Here is a 20604-nt window from a genome sequence, read left to right on the forward strand (position 1 = left end):
TGCAGAGGGGAAGTTCATTTAGAGTCACCAGCCTCAGAAATCACCAATTAACAGCACCTCAGATTAGAGCCGTTATGAAGGCTTTACAGAGCATCAGTAGCAGACATATCTCAATATCAACTGTTCAAAGAACATTATTGTGGATTTCGGCCGCCTTCAGCATTGTTTTACAATGTAGAAAGAAATAAACATCAGGAAAGACCATGGAATTAGAAGATGTGTCCCAAACTTTGACTGGTAATATATATATATATATATATATATATATATATATATATATATATATATATTATTATATTCTGTATATATATACTGTGTATATATATATATATATATATATATATATATATGTCAATTTTTGGCAAATCACTGTAGTATAAGTGAAATAACACTCCATATCATGCTGTTACTTTGGCTTGCAACTCATTCTGCACCACACCCCCTGCTGAGCATTATTTTTGTATAACAGCATAGTCTGTCATGTGTTATTCCTTACATACACCATAGCACTGTGAAATTCTCAATTATGATTAAAGTGTTTAAATCAAAGTTTTACGTTACTGCACTCACTCTAATGCCTACAGTAACAGCGTATACGCGGGGACATGTATGGTGGATGCTGCACATAATCTGCACATAAAGTCAATGAATATAATGAATAACTGCATAATCATTGCTATAGAGAAACTTTTTATTAGGACATTGAGCACTTCAGATAAGAGTCCCTAGTGTAAGAGCTTTATCACAGTAAAGTAAAGCTGTTTCTTCTCCCACAACAGGAAAATCTTTAAGATAGAGCACTTTTGCTTCTTCTTTTCTTTTCTTTTTTTTGTTTTGTAGCAAACTGTGGTTTTTCTGTTTTACTACTTTTTAGAGAAAGTGAGATAATGACTTTTTACAACTGCTGTAAAACAAGTCATAACAGGAACTCCTACAACATTCATTCTTCATTCTTTAACAAATAAAAAATGTAATTTCGAGATTGTTGTGCTAGATAATGAATAAAACTCTCGGAGCAAAAATAATCCATCTTGGGATGCTCCTACTATTGAGCATTTTTTATATAAGTTTCCCATTATCTGAATAGAATTGTTAAATTTCAGTTTAAATGAATGTAACTGAAGTCAGACGCTAACATCGGGGTTATGAATAATATGAATAGTTCATCTATAGTGGTCATGTATGACCATGAAAGAACATAGCAAATTACTATACTGTGTATGATAATAATGTGAGTATGGAGACATTGTGTCAGCAGCATTGCAATCACACCTAATGTAAATAAACTGATACAAGACCTATGTGTGAATTCAAATGACTTACAGCCTCACTGTTTATGGGGTAGTGGATGCGGATGTGATGCTTAATGTATGCTTAATGGAGCCACACAGGCATATGGGGGTGAGAATTCAAAATGGAACAATCATGGAAGTGCTTTGATGCTAAGTGACAGTAAGACACCGCACATGAAAAAGTTTGTAATTTTAACAGCGGTCATGCACTCTTTGGGCAAAATTCATGTCACAGTCAATCAGGAAAGCATAAACCATAAAGCATAAGGCAAGCTGTATCTTTGCAACCTCACCTACGTTTGTTACAGCTTTGCAACAAAGAATGACTGAAATCTAAACATACGATAAACCTCAATTAAAATATTCAGCATTATCATTAACAGCTGATATTTATTTGATAAGAAAATATCTAATCAGGGGAAAATACTGAAGAATTTAAACCTAAACGTTTGGGCCATACTTTATAGTTTTACGACACATCTACACAGACATGCAGAGTATACTGTATACTCTTGGCTTTTTATTTCTGTATGGGCTTTCACAATATTTTTATTGAAATTAAATATTTTGTTTATCTTTAGTCTTTATTTTATGCTTTTTACTCTTATTGATACTATTTTTGTGACACATACAGTTGATGAAGTATTTTGTACTGGGTATGGCTGTGTATGTAACAAATAAATTTGAATACAGTAAAGTATATACTGTATATATATATATAGTATACATTTCTGTCTGCATTGATGTAATAGTTAGTTATTTTTTTATTCTTATTTGCAGAGGGAAAGCTGAGCAATAACACTGCAAAATTTCCATTCTATCAAAGATTAATATCACTACAGTCCAGTGTAAACCATCTAGGCAACCCATGCACAGTGGCCCTTATTCATCACATACGCTTAAATTCGCTGGTAAAATGAGGATGTGGAAATTCTACCTACAGTTTTTTATTCACTGGTTTCATCTTTGGTTCTCAGTACATTTAAATATACACTTTAATATAATGTTTGAAAAGTGATAGACTTGTATTTTGTTTATTTGTAGATAGATTAAAATTTGATTTAAAAAAAAATCATTAATAATATTTTACATATATCACATATATCAATTAGCATGTAGTACATTTACATTTACATTTCTAACATTTGGCATACACCCTTACTCAGAGAGATATACATAAGCGTAAGTAAGTGAATAAAAAGTATTTCTTAGAATGTTAATAAGCACTACTGTGCACACAAGAACATTTGATTAATAAAGCACAGATTATGTATTAATCTGTATTCAGAAAGTCATACTGCTGGATGACTAGATATCCGTTAGCTGAAAATAAGTAATTAGCAAGAATAAACAAGCAAAACTTTCTGGTTCTAGGTACCAGGTTCTAGGTCTCTATTTAGAGACACCAGACACAGACTTTCTATTAAGTTGAAGCACAATATGGACACAAGGTCTAAAGAACCATTCTGAATTATTCCTAAAGGTTTGAGTGTTTCTAATTCCTTACTCATTCAACTGGTCATTCTGAAAATCTGGGCCACTTATTTATACACCTAAGGACACTTTAGCTTAGCCCATCCATCTATTGGTATGTTTTTGAAAGTGGGAAGAAACCAGAAAATCCTGAGGAAAAACACACACAGATATGGGGAGAATATGTACAGAAACTCCACACAAAAAGTCACCAGAGCTCAGAATCCAACCCGGGACCCTTGAGATATGAAGAAGAAAGTCTGGCAGCTGTTTGTTGTATATGTATTTAGATTTTATCCCAAAGTGGATGTGGCTTAAACTGTAAGGATTTTGTTTAACTAAACATAAATCCTAACAACCCTATGTTATGTGAATTCCTCAAGCTCAGTTGCATCACTCCTGATGACTTTTTATTTTCTAACTATTTAAGTTGGCTCTATTTCCACAAACTCGCATGAACTAGTGGCTCATTTTAAAGGCAGTTACTACAAAGGATGAATGAACAAACCTCTGCTGCTTTTGCCCACAAATTTTGTATATAATCTCTCTAAAGACTGTCTATATATTCATACAGAACAAAGGATAATGTACTCAAGGTCTGTTAAACGTCTTTTAATTTAGCTCTAAGATGTAGCTCTGGACTAACAAAGACATGTAACTCTACATCAGGTGAGCCATCAATTGTGTTCATGTAAATAAAGGCATTTTATCAGTCAATTAGGTTTTCACCAAGCTAGAAGAAAGCAGGAATCAAGCTAGTGGCAAAAATAGCACAATAACACAAGTGCTTTTTCCATGAAAAATTTTTCAAGTGATTAAGTTCTAAGACTCACCTCTCGGATGCACTCATTAAATCCCATACATCAATCTCAGCCTCCTGACAGGTAGAGGCACCCCAGTAATCCATTGTATTAGCACACATACATACAAATTCAGGCCAAACTTCTGCAGAAAAGTCAGTTAACTCACTCGCTCGCACTGCAACAGTGATTTAATAAAGGTGACAGTGTTCTAGTAAAAGACACATGTGGTCATTAAGCTAGCAGCTTCCACCAAATTCCACTGAAGGAATGTGTGCACGTGTCTGGCAGCTATTCAATCACACATGACAGTTAAAGTAGACACAGTAAACTAAACTTTTTTTCGCCATGCTACAAATTTGTTGCTTGTCATATATCGTAGAAATAAACACAAGCTTCACCCAACCTGAACAAACACACTCACACAGTATTTATATTGTTCATGATTTAATTGGTATTCTCACTGCATTTTCCTGTATTGCACTGTAGTGCAGTCATAGTTTCAGTTCTCTTTTAAATATGACACAAATGACAGAGCATTCCGCAGCCCAGAGAAGGCAATCAGAGGCTAACACTTCAGAGAGAGAAAGAGAGAGAGACCATTTTGACTGAAAAATGTCCTCCCTTAAAATCTTATTCCCATGAGCTGGCTACTACATAAATGATCTACGGTTCTGTCATGAAACAGTATAGACAACTCCATCTTTTGTGTCGCTTGGATTTCAAATGTAACAGTAGCAATGGGACTAACATACTCCATGTTGCCAAATGTTTTGGGACATCTGCCTATACATGCACATGAATTTAAAATGGAGTTGACTTGTCCTTAGCAGCTATAACAGCTTCAGTTCTTCTGGGAAGGCTTTCCACAAGGTTTAGGAGTGTGTTTATGGGAATCTTTGACCATTCCTCTAGAAGCGCATTTGTGAGGTCAGTCACTGATGTTTAACGAGAAGGCCTTGTTCGCAGTCTCCGCTCTAATTCATCCCCAAAGCTCTTCTATCGAGCTGAGATCAGGACTCTGTGCTCTATCCATGTCTTTATAGACCTTGCTTTGTGCACTGGTGCGCAGTCATGTTGGAACAGGAAGGGGACATCCCCAAGTTGGGAGCATGAAATTGTCCAAAATGTCTTGGTATGCTGAAGCATTAAGAGTTTCTTTCACTGGAACTAAGGGGCCAAGCCCAACCCCTGAAAAACAACACCTGAATCCAATGATTTGTAGGGATGTCCCAAAACCTTTGGCGATATAGTGTATATGTTATTTAACCTTACTTATATCACATCCAATTTGTACAAACCATACAGGAACCACCTTTCTAATTAAGTATTCCTGATTAAGGATACTAAAAGTATAAAATAAAACTGAATTATCTTTAACTGAATTATGTTCAGCATGTTCTTTCAAAGAACTTTGGATTGGATGACTGCAATTTCTGTCAACCATAGACATTTTCCTCTCTGGTAATAAAGTGCCAATTCTGTAATGCAGCCATTTCTGCATCCTACTTATTTGAGATTGTTTGGTCATCAGTCTTCAGCAAGTAAAATACAGCTCAGTGACAGTCAAGAATATCAAGTCAGTGAAAAATAGATGTTTTAAAAAATAGATTTTTAATGTTCTTTCAGAATAGTATCTTTACCAGTTTCATCTTACTAGCAAGTAGCATTCAGTAAAATCATCCAGTATGTTGTGGAATTTGTTTGGATGTGAGCATTGAGGATGTTTCTGTCCACAAGCCCTAATTATCGTAATCACCAGATCACAAGTACTTTTTCTCTCTGTGCCTTCCTTTTTCTTTTCTCTCTGTAAAGATTCATCTTCATTTCATCATTTATCAATAAGCTCAACAACCACACAGGCTTTTTATGTACTTTTAGTAAACCGTAACCTGATATTTGTGCTGCTTGGGGCTGAGCAGTGATTTGCATCTTCTGGTAAATGATCTGAGGTCATTTTATCTTTACTGTAGTCTCTGACACATCCCTATATCTTCTATATCTTGGATTGTGTTCCTGATGTGTTCAGCAGCTCCTTTTATGTTGATCTGTGATCATTAATGACAGATATCCATTGATCAGTAATGATGGCGCTCCTCCATATTGTGTCTGGTTGTGTATCTAGAAGCCCAACAGTGTGTTTTTGCTGCAGAACACCACACTAAATGTTACCACTTTGACTACATTTCTAATCGATATACCTTTGTCATGATGGATTTATTTAGCATTGGCCATCTATTTGGAGCTTTTGATACCATATAAAGGAGAGACAAATGTATAATACAAACTATATGTTTTGGATTTTTTTATGCTTCACCTTTAACCTAAAGTTTATAATCTGCATCTTATTTCAAGGTGGAAGTAAAGAACCTAATAATTAGAAATTACACAGCACATGGAAATCACAACAGTTTGAAACCTTTTGGCCATTTGCCCTGAATCACATCAGAGATTTATGGGGATGCAGAGGCATAGCTGGGGAGATTTCAGGTTAGAACCTCCCTGAAATATTTAATGACAGTACCATGTGGTTATTCATTCGCGGCTAACATAGCATACATACAGTGCGGATAATTATATGTGTCAGATAACATTGTTTTGCTCAGTATTTGTGTGCTAATGATTTTTAGAAAAGGTCACTGAAGCCAGTCATTATGATTCTACCCGTGGTATCAAATGGATACATCCTTTAGTTTGTTTAATCACACTGTATAGTCTGCCAGGTTTTTTTTGGTGAGAAACAGAATTACATAAAATGTATTTTTTTCCCCAGTTCTGTTTGAAAGCCATTAGCCAGCTAGCCACTCTTTGAGTTCAGAGATAACAGTGACAAATAAATGTGACAGCTGCTGTATTTCTTCTACAAGAAATACACACAAAATATGAGATATTTTTCCCCCAACACCAGCTTGTTATTTTAATCATTTTCACTGCAACTGTCAGAAATGTATTTCCTATACCTAGTAATGTTACAAATACGACAGGATTGGCTGACATGCAATAAATAATTAAATGGGAAATACTTAACACTAACACTCCTGCTGTCTGGCATCCACACCAAATGCATGAGCAAGTAACGTTTTCATTTCATTTTATAGAATATGCAATGATTATTTTTATCATATTTCCTGATTTCCATTGAAATCAATTTCTGGCTACGTAACAGTGTGGATACACAAACCACAACTTGTTTCAGATCTTCCAATTTTTCACAGTCCTTCTTGCAGTAACACAAAATCCTCAGGAAAGATGATTTTTTTTTAATCTTTCAAGGAGTAATCCTTCAGCATCAGTCTATTAGACCTGCAATGGGATCCATCTCTGTCCAGCTACAAGAGGAAAGAGAGGAGTGCACCCAGGTTACTACTGCAGAGGAAGGCACTATTATAGACATCTAAGCCACGCAGGTGTGGACTTATAATCCAAATCTATTTTCATCCCATATTGGAAGACCTTCATTTGACCTGTGTACAACTTCCACTGCTTTCACTTCACTGCTACAATGCTTTCAAAGCAATGTGTGAAAACCACAGTTGTCGCCACACAAAGCCTTTCCTCCTACTAATGTTTTTCCTTTTTTTGTAATCATCATAAAATTAAGGTTGACAGATTGATAGCTTCGCTTGCAGTTGAATAGAAGGATTCAAATCCAAGAGAATGGGGGAAAAAAGCAAACCTAAAATATGAGAAGAGAGCGATAAAACCTGTGGATTAAGGCAAACCTGACAGTGGGCCAGCAGGCCAAAAGAATAAAGGATTAGAAAATTCTTCCTCCTACCTGAAATGCGCCTGGGTGTCAGAAGCAGAGTGTGGAAATTCCTGGAGGCAGCTGTTGGCCTCGATATGCTCATCGCTACTTGGTTTGTCATTAGCACTGGCTTTTCCTGATGCTGAAAGATTCCCAGTTCTTCTGGCCCAATCCAGGTCTCCAAAGCATTATTTAGATAAACCTACAAGTGAGAGAGTAAAGTAAAATGCTGACCAAACTGCAAATGCTATGTTCTACTAATAGCGTGTGTAATCGGATGTACCAAAAGTAGAATTAAATTCTCACAAGAGATGCTCAACATGGAAAAATGCTTGCTGTTCTGATACTGTTTTAATTAACCTTTATGAGTACAAAACAGCTCTTTTACATAAGCATCCAATGTTCTGCATGTAGTTACAGTTAAAACACTCATAACACACTGCAGTGTTTCACCTTGTAGTCAGGCGTGCGTTTTTCCAGCCAGGACTTGCCGTAATGTGGCTGAAGTACAGTGCGATACACAACAGGGAACACAGGAACCAGATCAACACCCGCAGAAGGCTGAAATCCCAGCATGGGGGGCCTAGATGTAAGCTCCCACTGAAAGACACACAGAGGGACACTGAAGGACACATTCATTTTAAGTTGAATTTTATGTTCAATCCTGTGTAAGGATCTAAGAATCAAATGTGCTAATATGCAAAATGACCTGGTGCGAACAAAACGATCTTCTGTTTATACAATAACTCCAGAATAATTGGTACTCTCCAGGAAAATGAGCATAAATTAATATATCAAATAAAAACTGATATTTTGACATTAATACAAGGTATAATTTTGTGTTAAAAGGGTAACACTCTATGTTAAGACATGCATATTAGTGGTTAATTATGGCTTTGGTCTTTATCCAGTAAAGTGCAAATTAGACACTTATACGCACATGGACTATTCATTATGCATTTACAGTGTAATAGTACTTGGAATATATTAATATATTAGTATTAGTAATTGGATATCTGAAAACAACCAATAATTCAGTGACTAGTTGTGGTAATGCACAGTAAATAATTTGTTTAGTTATTCAAAGTACTGAGAATAATTATAATTATTTTCTACCTTTTACACTCCAACTACAGATGATTACAAGTGTGGAATATACTTAGGTCATTGTACTCGGTTACAGTAAAAAATATTTGGACATTTTAATACTTAATACTAGTATTTTTGACATTTTTGAAGCTTTATTTCTATGCCTTCCCTTTTCTTTTAAATCTGGCAAGCTTTGCATCACATTTATCAGCTTGAGGATCTTACAGGCTTCTTATGTACTCTTTAACCTGATATTTGCGCTACTGTGTCATAGCCGTGTTTTTTCTATATACATATACATATCATGAAGGCCCTTTTTTGGCAATGACTGTATGCTAAATATCAATATAATATGCTATGCAATATTATATGCAATATAAACTAATATGCTCAGGTTAGCATCCAATACTGCAAGCTAGACCTCAAGAGTTAACACTGTAGGTGTGTAGCTGTGTATGTTTGAAGTCACATGACTGCAGAGTGGAACAGTGTGCTGGAGTTAGCAAAGCCTTGTATAAAATAAGGCACATTCTTTGCCTCTACTGAAAGCATGAACTTTAACTTAATTTAACAAAAGAAATGCTTTGTCTAAGTTAGATTGTTAGCTAGCACTAGGTTAGACTAGCATCAATTCCAGTAGCTAATATAAATTAATTAAGAAGCAAACCTAGTTCAGTTATATTTACTAATTAATAATTAACCCTGACGATGATCTTTAAAAACTTTAGAATATGAACCATTTGCTTAAGTATGTTAAACTCTTATTAGCTCTAAACTACTCATTTCATTCATTTCATTTCATTTCATTACTCAAGTGCACCACTTACCCTACCTGATACTAACTAATAGTCATTCATTAGTGTATACAAATGGACTGCTTTTGACTTTACTTGAATAAAACACAAGAAAGTAGTTCACCCCTAATAGGTGCTCCTTAAACTAACTCAAACTATCTTAAGCTGATTGTAGCCTATTCTTATAAACAGTGTCAAATAATTACAGTTGACTCTACAGTATTAAGGACACATAAGACTTCTGGGAAACTACTTCAGAAATGAAAGGTCTTAAGTTAAAAAGAACTGATCCATAACTGTCATTAAATGATGATCACTGATGCATTCTGAGCTTGTAATGAGTTTTTTAAAATCATATCCTTGCACCAATATATGGAGAGAATACAAATATGAGGGAGTTTAGGCTGAATTTGCAAGCCGGAGGTGTGAGGGGGTTATTTATTTCAAGGACATTTTCAGTCAGGAGTTAGCATTATGATTTGGAAAACTTGCTGTTCTAAAACAGGAAAAGAGTAAAAAATTTATGTGGAATTGTCAATATCAAGGACACAGTCATAAATATATAAATATGAGTTGCAAAGTGTACTGCGGTGAAAGTGTAATGAATTTCAATTGGTGTAGCACAGTCTACAGGTAATGATTAGTTGTGTGTGTGTGTGTGCATTGAAGTATAATTATGTCATGTAATGTGCTCTATCATTTTTAATTGAAACTCCAGGCTTCTGTGCAGTTTGATTTGTTCTTACTCAAATGAAAGTTTAAGCAAAAGTTCAATTTAACTAGTTACTTGTACTTTTCAATAGAAAATATATAGTTGTATATTACATATTCACTCTTTCTCATTCTTTCCAGTCAATCCTCCTCAGTGATTACAAGTTTTGGGAACATCCCTTAAATGAATAGCTGTTGGACCTTTGTATAATTATCATCTTTATGCCTGTAAACCAGTCAATAACAGGATTTTATCTGCAGGATGAAGGTATCAGCTTTCCTCACTACATTTTACCCCAGATTTCCTCACAACAGAAAATCTGATCAATAATAAACGGATAAAACTCATGGAATGAAATCATAAGAGGACACTGTTACCTGGGTTGGTTTAAAAAATGTGGATGCAATACGCTCAGGATCAGATTGGGACTGAATTAGTGTTAGGATCTTTTCTTATGTTTTCATTTCTATGACAATCAACAAAATCCAATTTATGTGCACTGAAAAATGGTTGTCCTGTATCTAAATAAATCTTCCAATTAAGTAATAAAGCAGAACACTGTGTGGTGTAATAAGAGAATAATCACTGTCAGAATTATTAATCCAAAGTATACCTCTAATAACACAGTGATTGCCAACATTAACCATTTTTGAATGATGCCTTAATCATACACGGTTACCTGTGATTTGCCTTGCAGCTGGAAATAATGTCAGAGCTTCTGTTATGGAAAATGAATCAATACCTTCTGGCCAAAAAGAGGTGTTATAATACAATTAATATCTTTCATTGCATTCATTTGTATTCATTGCAAAATTTAAGATCCTTTTCCCTTCAAAAAACAATGTTTCTGGGTCATATTGGCACAAAATAATGGGGAAGGTCACATGTACCAAATTTATGGCTTTCCTAACTGTGGGAGGCTCCTTTCTATTCACTGATTTAACAAAAGCATGAATAAGCTGGCTAAAAGCTGAAGTCTGACATTCAGGTTATGGTGAATATTCTTTACAGAGCAGGAACTATAGGTTCAAAAGATCAATTTCATAAAGAAAAATTAAATGGCACAGGAATGTCAAAGCCCATTTATTTACATAAAACCCCTTTTCACAAAACTTTTATAAGTGCATAATAAAAATTCTCCATTATCTTTGTTTGAGCTTCCCAGAAATATAAAACTTTCGGATGAACCGGTAGCTTCATAGTCTATGAATGTGTGTTATCTACAGAATGTCAATCATATTCCGGTAATGTGCCTGGAGTGTGATGCAGGCATAAAGACAATCCTTAATGCTCAAGAGTGGAGTCACTTCTCTGCATTATTGCCGATCTATTTCCACAGCGCTCATTATTAACCACACTCAGCTGCGGGAAGTACCACTTTGTGACACACACTCTTCCAGGCTGAGTCATTTCCTCACTATGGTGCAAGTCAATCAGAAGCCCAGTGCTCTTTGTAACCCAGTGAAGGTTGGTGTTAAAATTTACTTTACTGTACATCTCTCCTCTCTGCCACAGAATATAAACCCACGTCTTTGTTCACTAGTCTCAAAACTCTTTGCACAGACCTCTCAAAGATTTAATGCCATTCTGTATTCGTGAGTGGGAGGCGGTATGCATTAAGCAATCATAAATAAGCGCCTCTAGAGGTTACAAGTAAGAGTTTTGTGGAGACTAACAGCTTTATGCTCTTTACAGTCATCATCCTATCGACCTAGCTAACCTCATTTATAATACTCAACATAATGGCCCGTATGCTAATACTGGCCTGAAGGTCAGCCCATTATCAGGAGTGGCACTGGACCCACTCACAAAGAATAGGCAAGACTATGAAACATGACAGGCAAAATGTGAGCTGTAATGAGGTTTTATGTAGAGTTTAACAAAAGCCCCTCTTGACCAATGAACTTTGAATAGTAAAAATCAGAAGAAATACTAGCGACCAAGCAATCATACGTATTGTAAGTTCTATGGCGTTTGCTTTGGGACAATGCACCAAAAAAGTCGTTACACCTACAGAGCAAAATCCACAGCGGATGATACATGAACCCTCTCAGTTCCCAATCTAACACTATCAGAGGAGTAATATAGCACTGTTGGCATTAATTCAACTCTATCCGAGGTCAGGGGCAGCACAGTGGCACGGCAGCCAGCATTGCAACCTCACAGCTCCAGGTTCTCAGCTTAAATCCTAATTTCAGATTACTGCCCATGTACAGTTTCTGTGCATATTCTACCCATGTCAGCATGAGTTTCTTACCAGCTCACCAGTTTCCTCCCACCTCTTCAAATGATGAAGGTAGGAGGACTGGCTATGCTAAATTGCCCCTAGGTGTGAATGAGTGTGTGAAAGTGCATGTGCATGGCTCCCTGAAATGGACTGTAATATCCTGCATGCATTGCCACCTTACATTCAGTGTTCCTGGGAGAATCTCTGTATCCTCTGTCACCCTGACCACGATAAAGCAAAAGAATGAATATGCAGTAAATGTTTATTCTGTGTAAAGCTATTCAGCGCATATGGATATTAGCTCAATACAGTATATTTTGCTACTTAATCACAAGTGTCTGGTCACATATCTGTTTTATTCAAATGTATTTCTAATTGTGCAAATAGAAAAGTGACATAATTAGTCCCACCTTTCAATCCTGACCCAATTATTTTCATTATTTATGTAGCCACTCCTAAAACTTAGCAAGCACTAATCCCAAAATATAGAAGAAGAAGCCTTTATTTTTGAGAGTGAGATTCTTTCTTCACGTATAACAGCTTTGGAGGTTGGGGTCAGAGCACAGGGTCAGCTAAGATGCAGCACCCCTGGAGAAGATAGCGTTAAGGGCCTTGCTAAGGGGTCCAACAGTGGCAGCTTGGCAATGCTGGAACCTGAACCCTGACCTTCCAATCAACAGCCCAGAGCCTTAAGCACTTGAGCTACCGCTGCCCAAACTAGTAGGTCAAATTTAAACTGCTGTGACTCTTACCAGGCAATTACTAATGATGAATGAATGTATGTTTGTATGTATGTTTATTACATTGCTTTGTACGTATCTGCCTGTTCTTTACAACCCACATGACAGTAAAAGCCTCCAAATTGCAAGACTTTTTGTTGCTTCCCCAAGGGATTTCTTGATGTGCACCTCTTGTTACAACCAGATGTCCAATAATTCTTTTTGGCAAGATTTCTCGAAAAAAAAAAAAACTATAACAATAGAAGAAAGAAAGAAAGAAAGAAAGAAAAACATAGAAGAAAGAAAGAAAAACATAGAAGAAAGAAAGAAAGAAAGAAAGAAAGAAAGAAAGAAAAATATTGCATTTCCTATTTATATATGTATTTGTAATTGATTAACAGACATCTGTTCATTCAGAAAAATAAGTGTTGGAATTTGTTTGCATCCATAACCAAGTGATATAGAAGAAGGATATGGACATCACAAAAATGTCCAAGAAAAGAAAAAACTATAATTCCCCATTCCTTCTCTACTATACTATTATTCAGTTCAGTAGATAGCTAGCAACTTTAAACAGCACCAGCACAAACATATCCATGTACAATGTACCACTACGATGTACCCTGTACCAGTGAAACTAATCTCATGGAAATTTCTATGAATAACCACTACCATCTGATTTCATTAGAATGAAGCCATATAATACCACACAATAACCACACCCTTGATCCTAACTTATCCTCCATAACTTCTATTATTGATTCAGTTGTTATTTAAAACAGATCCTTCTACAGTAGATAGCTTCTTCCCAAAGGAAAAAATTAGTTAGACATATAATGATTGCTATTGATTAGTAGTTAGTAATCATGCAATGTGCTGCTAGAATATGCACAAAAGTAACATGGAAAAAATTTAAGTACTTAAAGGAAATAGCCTTTTGCACTCTTTTACATTTACCTAAATTAAAGGTTTAATAATGCACAAATATTACTAACTTGGGATAAACACAATTAATTTAATCTTTAACTAATCTTCAAGCTGTGTGCTTGGCCAGATCCTTATTTCTGTATAAAAGATCCAAAAGGGTGGTAATCAAATGTTCCTATAGACATATTCCTATGGAAATACGCAATGCCTGGGTTCAAAGGGTTGAAACAAATTGTTCACAAAATATAAGGAAAAATATAACAGTAATAAAGACAAATTGCCATGAGGTACCTCATATTACTGAGCTACACCAAAACAGCCTCGACAGACACTACTGCCAATTTTGAATCCCAAAATATACCGTCTAACATTTTATTCCTAATTTGCATAAGTAGTAGCTGTGTTCTCATTGGTATGCCAGCCATTTAGCAAAATTCAAAACAGAGTACCCCCTGCGTCTACTTCTGCAGGGGTACTGCAGACTGTATCTGGCTATTAATTATAAACATTTCATTTGCCCTTTGTTTCCCATTGCGAACACGCTCCTCACTACTCATAAAAATGTTACGTATATGGAGTTATACTGTAGCTGCTAACTTTTATTAGTGCTGCAATGCTCATGTGGAGTAGTTTTGAAAATAAACGGTTGGAATATAATTGTGGTTTTATTTTGGTGTTCAGAGCCAGTTCCTGACGTACACAACATTCGTAGCTGCCTAAGGCACCATTTGGAGGCAGGTGTCATCTTGCCAATTTGGAGAGCCTTCAAATGTATATTGAGCTACATGCGAGCAATGCCTGAGCCAATTGTACCACTGCTGTCGTCTTTCACAGCTCCCAAAAAGCAGATTACTGATAGATTAAGAGCTGTTACAGAGAAGACTGTAAAGTGGAACCAGTGCACAAGCATTGCTCTGTTTTGCCAGCCCAAAGCTCAGAGTGGCGATGTGTAAACAGGACAAAATTTGATGTCCATCAGAGCATCCAGTGCAATGCTATTTAGCTGCAAGGAGAAGTAGAAGACAGATGTTGCTTCATGAGAAATGTGTCATGAGTTAGTAAAGTTAAAACTTTAGTAACACTAAAAATGTTCTCATTGTCCTGAAAACTTGTTACAGCACTTTTTTTTTTTTTGCAAATGCAAAAGCATGATGCTTGCCTTGGGCACCAAATGTACTAGGACTGGCAGTGTATCATATTCATTAAGTTTTTCCTGCTAGAAATGGAAAGTGATTTTTTTTTTCGCATGAATATTTCAGTGTGAAAAGGCTTTGTTTTGGGAGGTTGTCACCAGAACTCAGGTGTGAATTGCTGATATTCCAATAGCTCAGACCTCATGCATATTCAGGGAGGATTGACTATTAACACTCCCCTTTGTCTCTATTTTTAAACGGAGTAAGTTTTTTTGGTTTTTTTTTCCCCCAAAAAATAAATTCCACAACCCTTTGCATTTGGTTTAGATAATCTACTTTAGCCCTTCAACAAACAGTGAACTAAACTACTACAGAGTGATAAACTAATATATCTGTGATTTATGGTTAATGGTTGTTGATGCTTAGTACATAATCTAAGAACACTACGAATTAGCTTTTGCCTTTAGCTCGGTGACCTCATATTAGAGTTAGGGTTAGGGACTGATATTATACAGTTTACTTACTGTAATTTAAATTGCATCCATAAAAATCACAATCCACCATTTTCAAATGCATTGCATTTCATGTCATATAGCTATTAGTCTATTTGAACAGTAAGTTAAATGATATGGCTAAATTCAAACCTCATACTCAACTCAACAAAACCTGATACCAACTTGGACCAAATTTATTCCTTTGTAAAAAGCTTAGAATAGAATTCTATAACAATAAACAAAATACACTCTATGTGTAAGGATTTTGGACACCTAACGATCACATCCAAAAGTGGACCTTCTCCAAATTGTTGCCACAAATGGGGAAGCTATCATAGATATTCCAAAATCAACTTTATTACCCATCAGCCCCTGCACATCACATAACCCTTCAGCACTCACACCTGTTCTGCATTTCCCTTAATCAGAAGACCCACAGAAACCAGACTAAGTTCTGGTTTCTGTGCACTTCATTGTAATGCTTCTGTTGATGTTGTGTGTTGGTTTTTGCTTTGTCTTCCATAGCCTTGCTCATGGTCTATATGTTTTGCTGGTTTATTTTGCACAGGGTTAGGGTTAGGGCTAGGGTTAGGGTTAGGGCTAACCCTAACCCTAACCCTAACCCTGGTTTCTTTTGCACCTTATATAATAAAAGCAACCTCTACAAAACCCTGACAGAAGCACACAGTCACTAGAATGCCTCTGTATTTTTCAACATTAAGACTCTTCCAAACCTGTCCCAGCATGACAGTGCCCCTGTGCACAATGCCAGGTTCATAAAGACATGGTTTGCCAAGGTTGTAGTGACCAGCTCAGAGCTCTGAGCTCAAACCCAGTGAACATCTTTGGAATGATTAGGAATTCAATTTCAGACCTTCATCAGTACTCAACCTCACTAATGGGTAAATCTAATGGGGCACAAATCCCCACATACTGGTGTCCACATACTGCACATTTGGGCATATAATATAACTGAATTGAGGGGGTGCATGGAATTTATTTATTTTACAGTTAAAGCATTCTCCGGTTAGAAATAATCACCTGATGATTATGTTAATGTGTCTCCAGTCTTCTCAATATTTCTCACAAGAAATCATTTCATATATTTGAGGTGCTATTAACAAATAGATGATTATCATTTGCTGAGAATCACTTGGCTGGTTTCTGAAGAAAGTTAGTGAAATATCTAAACTTTTTTTTTTTTTTTTGCATATTTTCATACCCAAATGAATGATTCATGGAGTTTAATTAAAAAACAATCCCTCTAATTGGATAACATGAATCCCTGTACATTCGCTTGTATTCTTTAGACGTGTAATGTTTTATAGCAAATTAAAAGGGACCTGTTTACCACTCCCAAGGGAGTCCTGAAAAAAAAAAAAACACAGAGTGGAAAGTTGGAAATCTACACAATGTCACAATGAACGAAAATTCTTCAGTGCATCCCTCAGACAAAGGAGTATAACAGTTAACTTTCAGTACTAGGATGTTGCTGTTTATGTCTTTGTAAATCACAGCTTGAGTCTAACACAAGCTGAACATGTGTAAACATTGTTGTGCAAGCAGTAGTGGGAAGAAAATGGCTTGCTACCTGAACATTTGGCACTGGAAGTGGGCTGATGAGTGGTGGCAAGAACGGATCACAAGAGAGTTGCCAGCTTGTGACAGCGCGCAGAGGAGGAGGAGGTCTGGCAGAGGTAAGGAGGGTCGCATGAGGAGTGGAGCTCAGGGCACATAGTCCTGCAGCACTTGGCATCGTCCATACCCAAGGAGAAGGCTCGGTGCTCAGAGGCCACACACGTGGCTGAGCCTTCACACGCCGAACGGGCATCATCCCTGCATCCTACAGCAGAGCTTTATGTGCTGGCACGTGGGGAAAAAGGGAGGAAAAGTGACTAATGGCAGCAAGGTATTTTATGCATTTTTTGTGTATTATTGGGAAAACGCTGTAATTCCTGTACTTAGTTATGTCTTATTAATGTTTTAGTGCAAATGGACATTTCATCCAAACACTGCATTATTTAAGCATAGATCAACACACTTCTTGCTCTAGCATATTACTTACTACACTATAAGCTTTTAGACTTCAGGGAGTACCCTTTGTAGTTCTCTGCAGAAATATTTCCAGATAAAATGTCTTTAGAAACCCAAGATAAACTCTTTTTAAAGAGCTGAATTATTAAAATGCACAAAAAAGAAGGTAAATGCAAACATTTGCCTAGAGCAATGTCATAGAAGAACTTACTTTTCATTTCTTAAGCTCCTTCATCACCTATTAATCACCTACCACCTGTTTGTCAAGCCGAGTCGATTCAATTTTTTTGGGGTTGTTTGCTATTTGGTTTGGTTGCAAAGTACAGACAATTAAATAAACTGAAAGGTTATGGCGTGTACGTGAGGATGGTGCTGGAAGACAGAAAACAAATATTTGGCAAGTGCACAGAAATCACAGAAAGCAATCAAACATAAATTGGATAGAGTAGGTGCTAACTGAGCGATTCATGATTATTAAAAACATTTGCTATACTGTCACTTGTTTTCTTTCCTTTTTTTGTTTTTTCTGTGCAGATCATATTTCTGCAGCACTTCTGCACTTTCAATTTTTTAGCTGGGTCATATCTAAAAGAAATAGACTGCATATGTGATTTCCTTCCTGCTGCTGAGTTGATTCAGGGTCAAATTTCTTTCTTACAGTAATCAAACTGCCCTGGAGTCCACTTAGATGCCAATCTAGACCACCTCACTCAGACAGGGGTTTTAGTCTACACTGTGTGTGATTACTATGTTCAATGAAACAAGCAGTGCTGAGAACATAAACACAAATAAAATGAACTAAATGCTGCATATGTGAAAGCAGCCTTCCAGAACCCTTATGATGGATGACTTATTAGATGAATTATAATTTGGTTTGTCCCTCTGGGTAATTCCTAAAAGGCTGACCATTATCACAAGATTTGCTTATTAAAGGGGGTTCAAATAAAGCCTGTTTGGGAGGAAGGGATCCTTTTGGGAGCCCATTTCTAAGACGAAATGATTATTTGGTCGATTCTGCCACCTGGGAATAAATAATGTTTTAAGGAACCATGCATAAATGGTCTTCATGGAATTAAAAAAAACCTTTTCTAGCATCATTTTAATTGTAAAGAGAGTAACATTTGAGAGCTGAGGGGAGTCCACACTGGCTTCGTTTGGGTTCTTAGAAACATCTGAGATCTTTAGGAATGCAAATCTTCTCAGGTATATGAGATATCAGATCTCTAATGTTGTAGTCATGATATCTCCAGACCATTTTTTTTTTTGTATTCTAAACACCAGAGGTTTCAGTCAGTGCTAGATCTCATCCCAGCTCCTGACTATATAGTAAAAGATTTATCCACAGTGTAACTTCAATAGCTGATTTCCCAGTTGGATGGTATGGTTTGTCTATTTGTATTACTACAAGAGAGGGTGTAATTTCATACGCAGTCCCAATCACATTCATTCAGGTGTCTGAATGCAAAAATCAACCTTTATGGAGGTACACAGGTGCTACTTAATATGTTAGAGGATATGAATATAAGCATACTTTTTCAGCATGCACACAGTAAGAAAACTGGGGCTCGTCTGAGCAAACAACGCTCTGATGAATGTAAGTTTACTGGAACGCATTGCTTTCTGGGTGCAGATTATTAATTAATGTACTGCGCATCCTTGTTCCAGAAGTTATCCCTGTGAATGAATGCTCTATACGGTGAGGATTTTCAAACTTACCTGTGAAGAGATGTGTAAATTCCCTTATAGAGAGGTACACTTTCTTACACCCTCATTCCATCACACACTGGCCACGCACATATTGGAAAAACAAAGACACTCAGTCCACAAAAAAATGGTTATTATATCCAGTGCCAGATGTTTCAAAGTGGCCTGAATGAGAAGCGACCGCGCAGCGTCCGCGCACAAAACGCACAGAACGCGCGATCAAGACCCACGGTATCAGTCCGCCCAAAAAAAGGAGCTCGGTGGGACTGTGGCGGAAAATATGCTCCCTGTCACTCTACCTCTCACTCAAGAAAAGCATCCGCTCCTATAAGAGTCCACGGCTCATATAAAAACATAATAAATCGCGCGCAGAATGTAATCCGGGTCGTGGGAACTTTGTGCGTGACGTCCTGCGAGTGTGCGCGGATTCCTTATGACGCGAATCAAAGTCTCTCTCTCTCTCTCTCTCTCTCTCTCTCTCTCTCTCTCTCTCTCTCGGTGTGTGTGTGTGTGTGTGTGTGTGAGAGAGAGTCTGTATTTTTGCCGCGTGCCAGCGCACAACGCATCTAAAAACTACATGCTCATCTGTTTTTTGCATTAACAAAACTACACTTATTTGTGCATGCTTACTTCACATTCGTTTTTTCTTACGTTATTTTTCTCTCATGATGTACCCAGGATGCACAGATAAGTTTTTATTCTCTCATTTCAAACCTGTCATTTTGACATACTGCTCATACAACTAGTCTGTATTTAAATACATCTCTTGCATACCACCAGGGGGCAGACCATGTTTGGACTGTTTTATCAGATAGGCAAAAGTGAGAAAAACTTACGATGACTGCATGCTAATCCTAATACTGCGTAATAATACATATAAATAAATAAAGCAATTTAAAACAAAAACAAAAACGAAAGATTCACCTGACGATCCAATTTAAATAAGAATTTAAAATGAAGCATTAATAAGCCCTCAGAAACATTGGAAAGTGAAATGTTAGCACTGTCAGCAAAGTGTGCGAAGTGAATTCTGTCTTTGTCGGTTCCTCAGCCATATCACTCATGTTTAATTTATGTTAATGTCCCCTGGAGGTACTGCTAAATAGTCAGGAAGCATAATTTCAAACGTAGCGACCCTGACCAGACGTTTAGTAAGGATGAGTGAAAGAACCTTTAATCTCTTGCTCAGCAAATAAAGTCTAGGTTAATGAACATGCTGTTTCTTGGTCCCGCCAGCTACATATCTGACTGCTCACTTGCACCCATCACCTGCAAGCCCTTTCCATATCTCATGAAACTGCCAATAAACCTCTCTTACAAATAGCATGTTCTTTATATCAGTTGTTATGCAGAGTTGTTCACTTCTTGCCTCTTTTTATGCATTTATATAAACAATGATGTTTACAATCCTTCTCATACCGGTGTATAATTACTTGCATTGCACTACACTGTTTTATG

The 20604-nt window shown here is 36.7% G+C and overlaps 1 protein-coding gene across 1 annotated transcript in view; it reads right to left on the bottom strand.

The window, feature by feature from the left end:
* Positions 1-19589, bottom strand: part of tcerg1l (transcription elongation regulator 1 like) — an 87410-nt gene extending 67821 nt beyond the window's left edge. The window contains exons 1-4 of the mRNA XM_058405627.1: positions 19159-19589; positions 17000-17271; positions 7767-7913; positions 7344-7515 (exon numbers count right to left, since the gene is read on the bottom strand). Coding sequence (XP_058261610.1) covers positions 7344-7515; positions 7767-7913; positions 17000-17242 — 562 coding nt within the window. The 5' untranslated portion in view covers positions 17243-17271; positions 19159-19589. The remainder of the gene's footprint in view (positions 1-7343; positions 7516-7766; positions 7914-16999; positions 17272-19158) is intronic.
* Positions 19590-20604: the final 1015 nt, after the last annotated feature.

The sequence above is a fragment of the Hemibagrus wyckioides genome, linkage group LG13 (assembly GCF_019097595.1).
Source record: "Hemibagrus wyckioides isolate EC202008001 linkage group LG13, SWU_Hwy_1.0, whole genome shotgun sequence".
NCBI lineage: Eukaryota > Metazoa > Chordata > Actinopteri > Siluriformes > Bagridae > Hemibagrus > Hemibagrus wyckioides.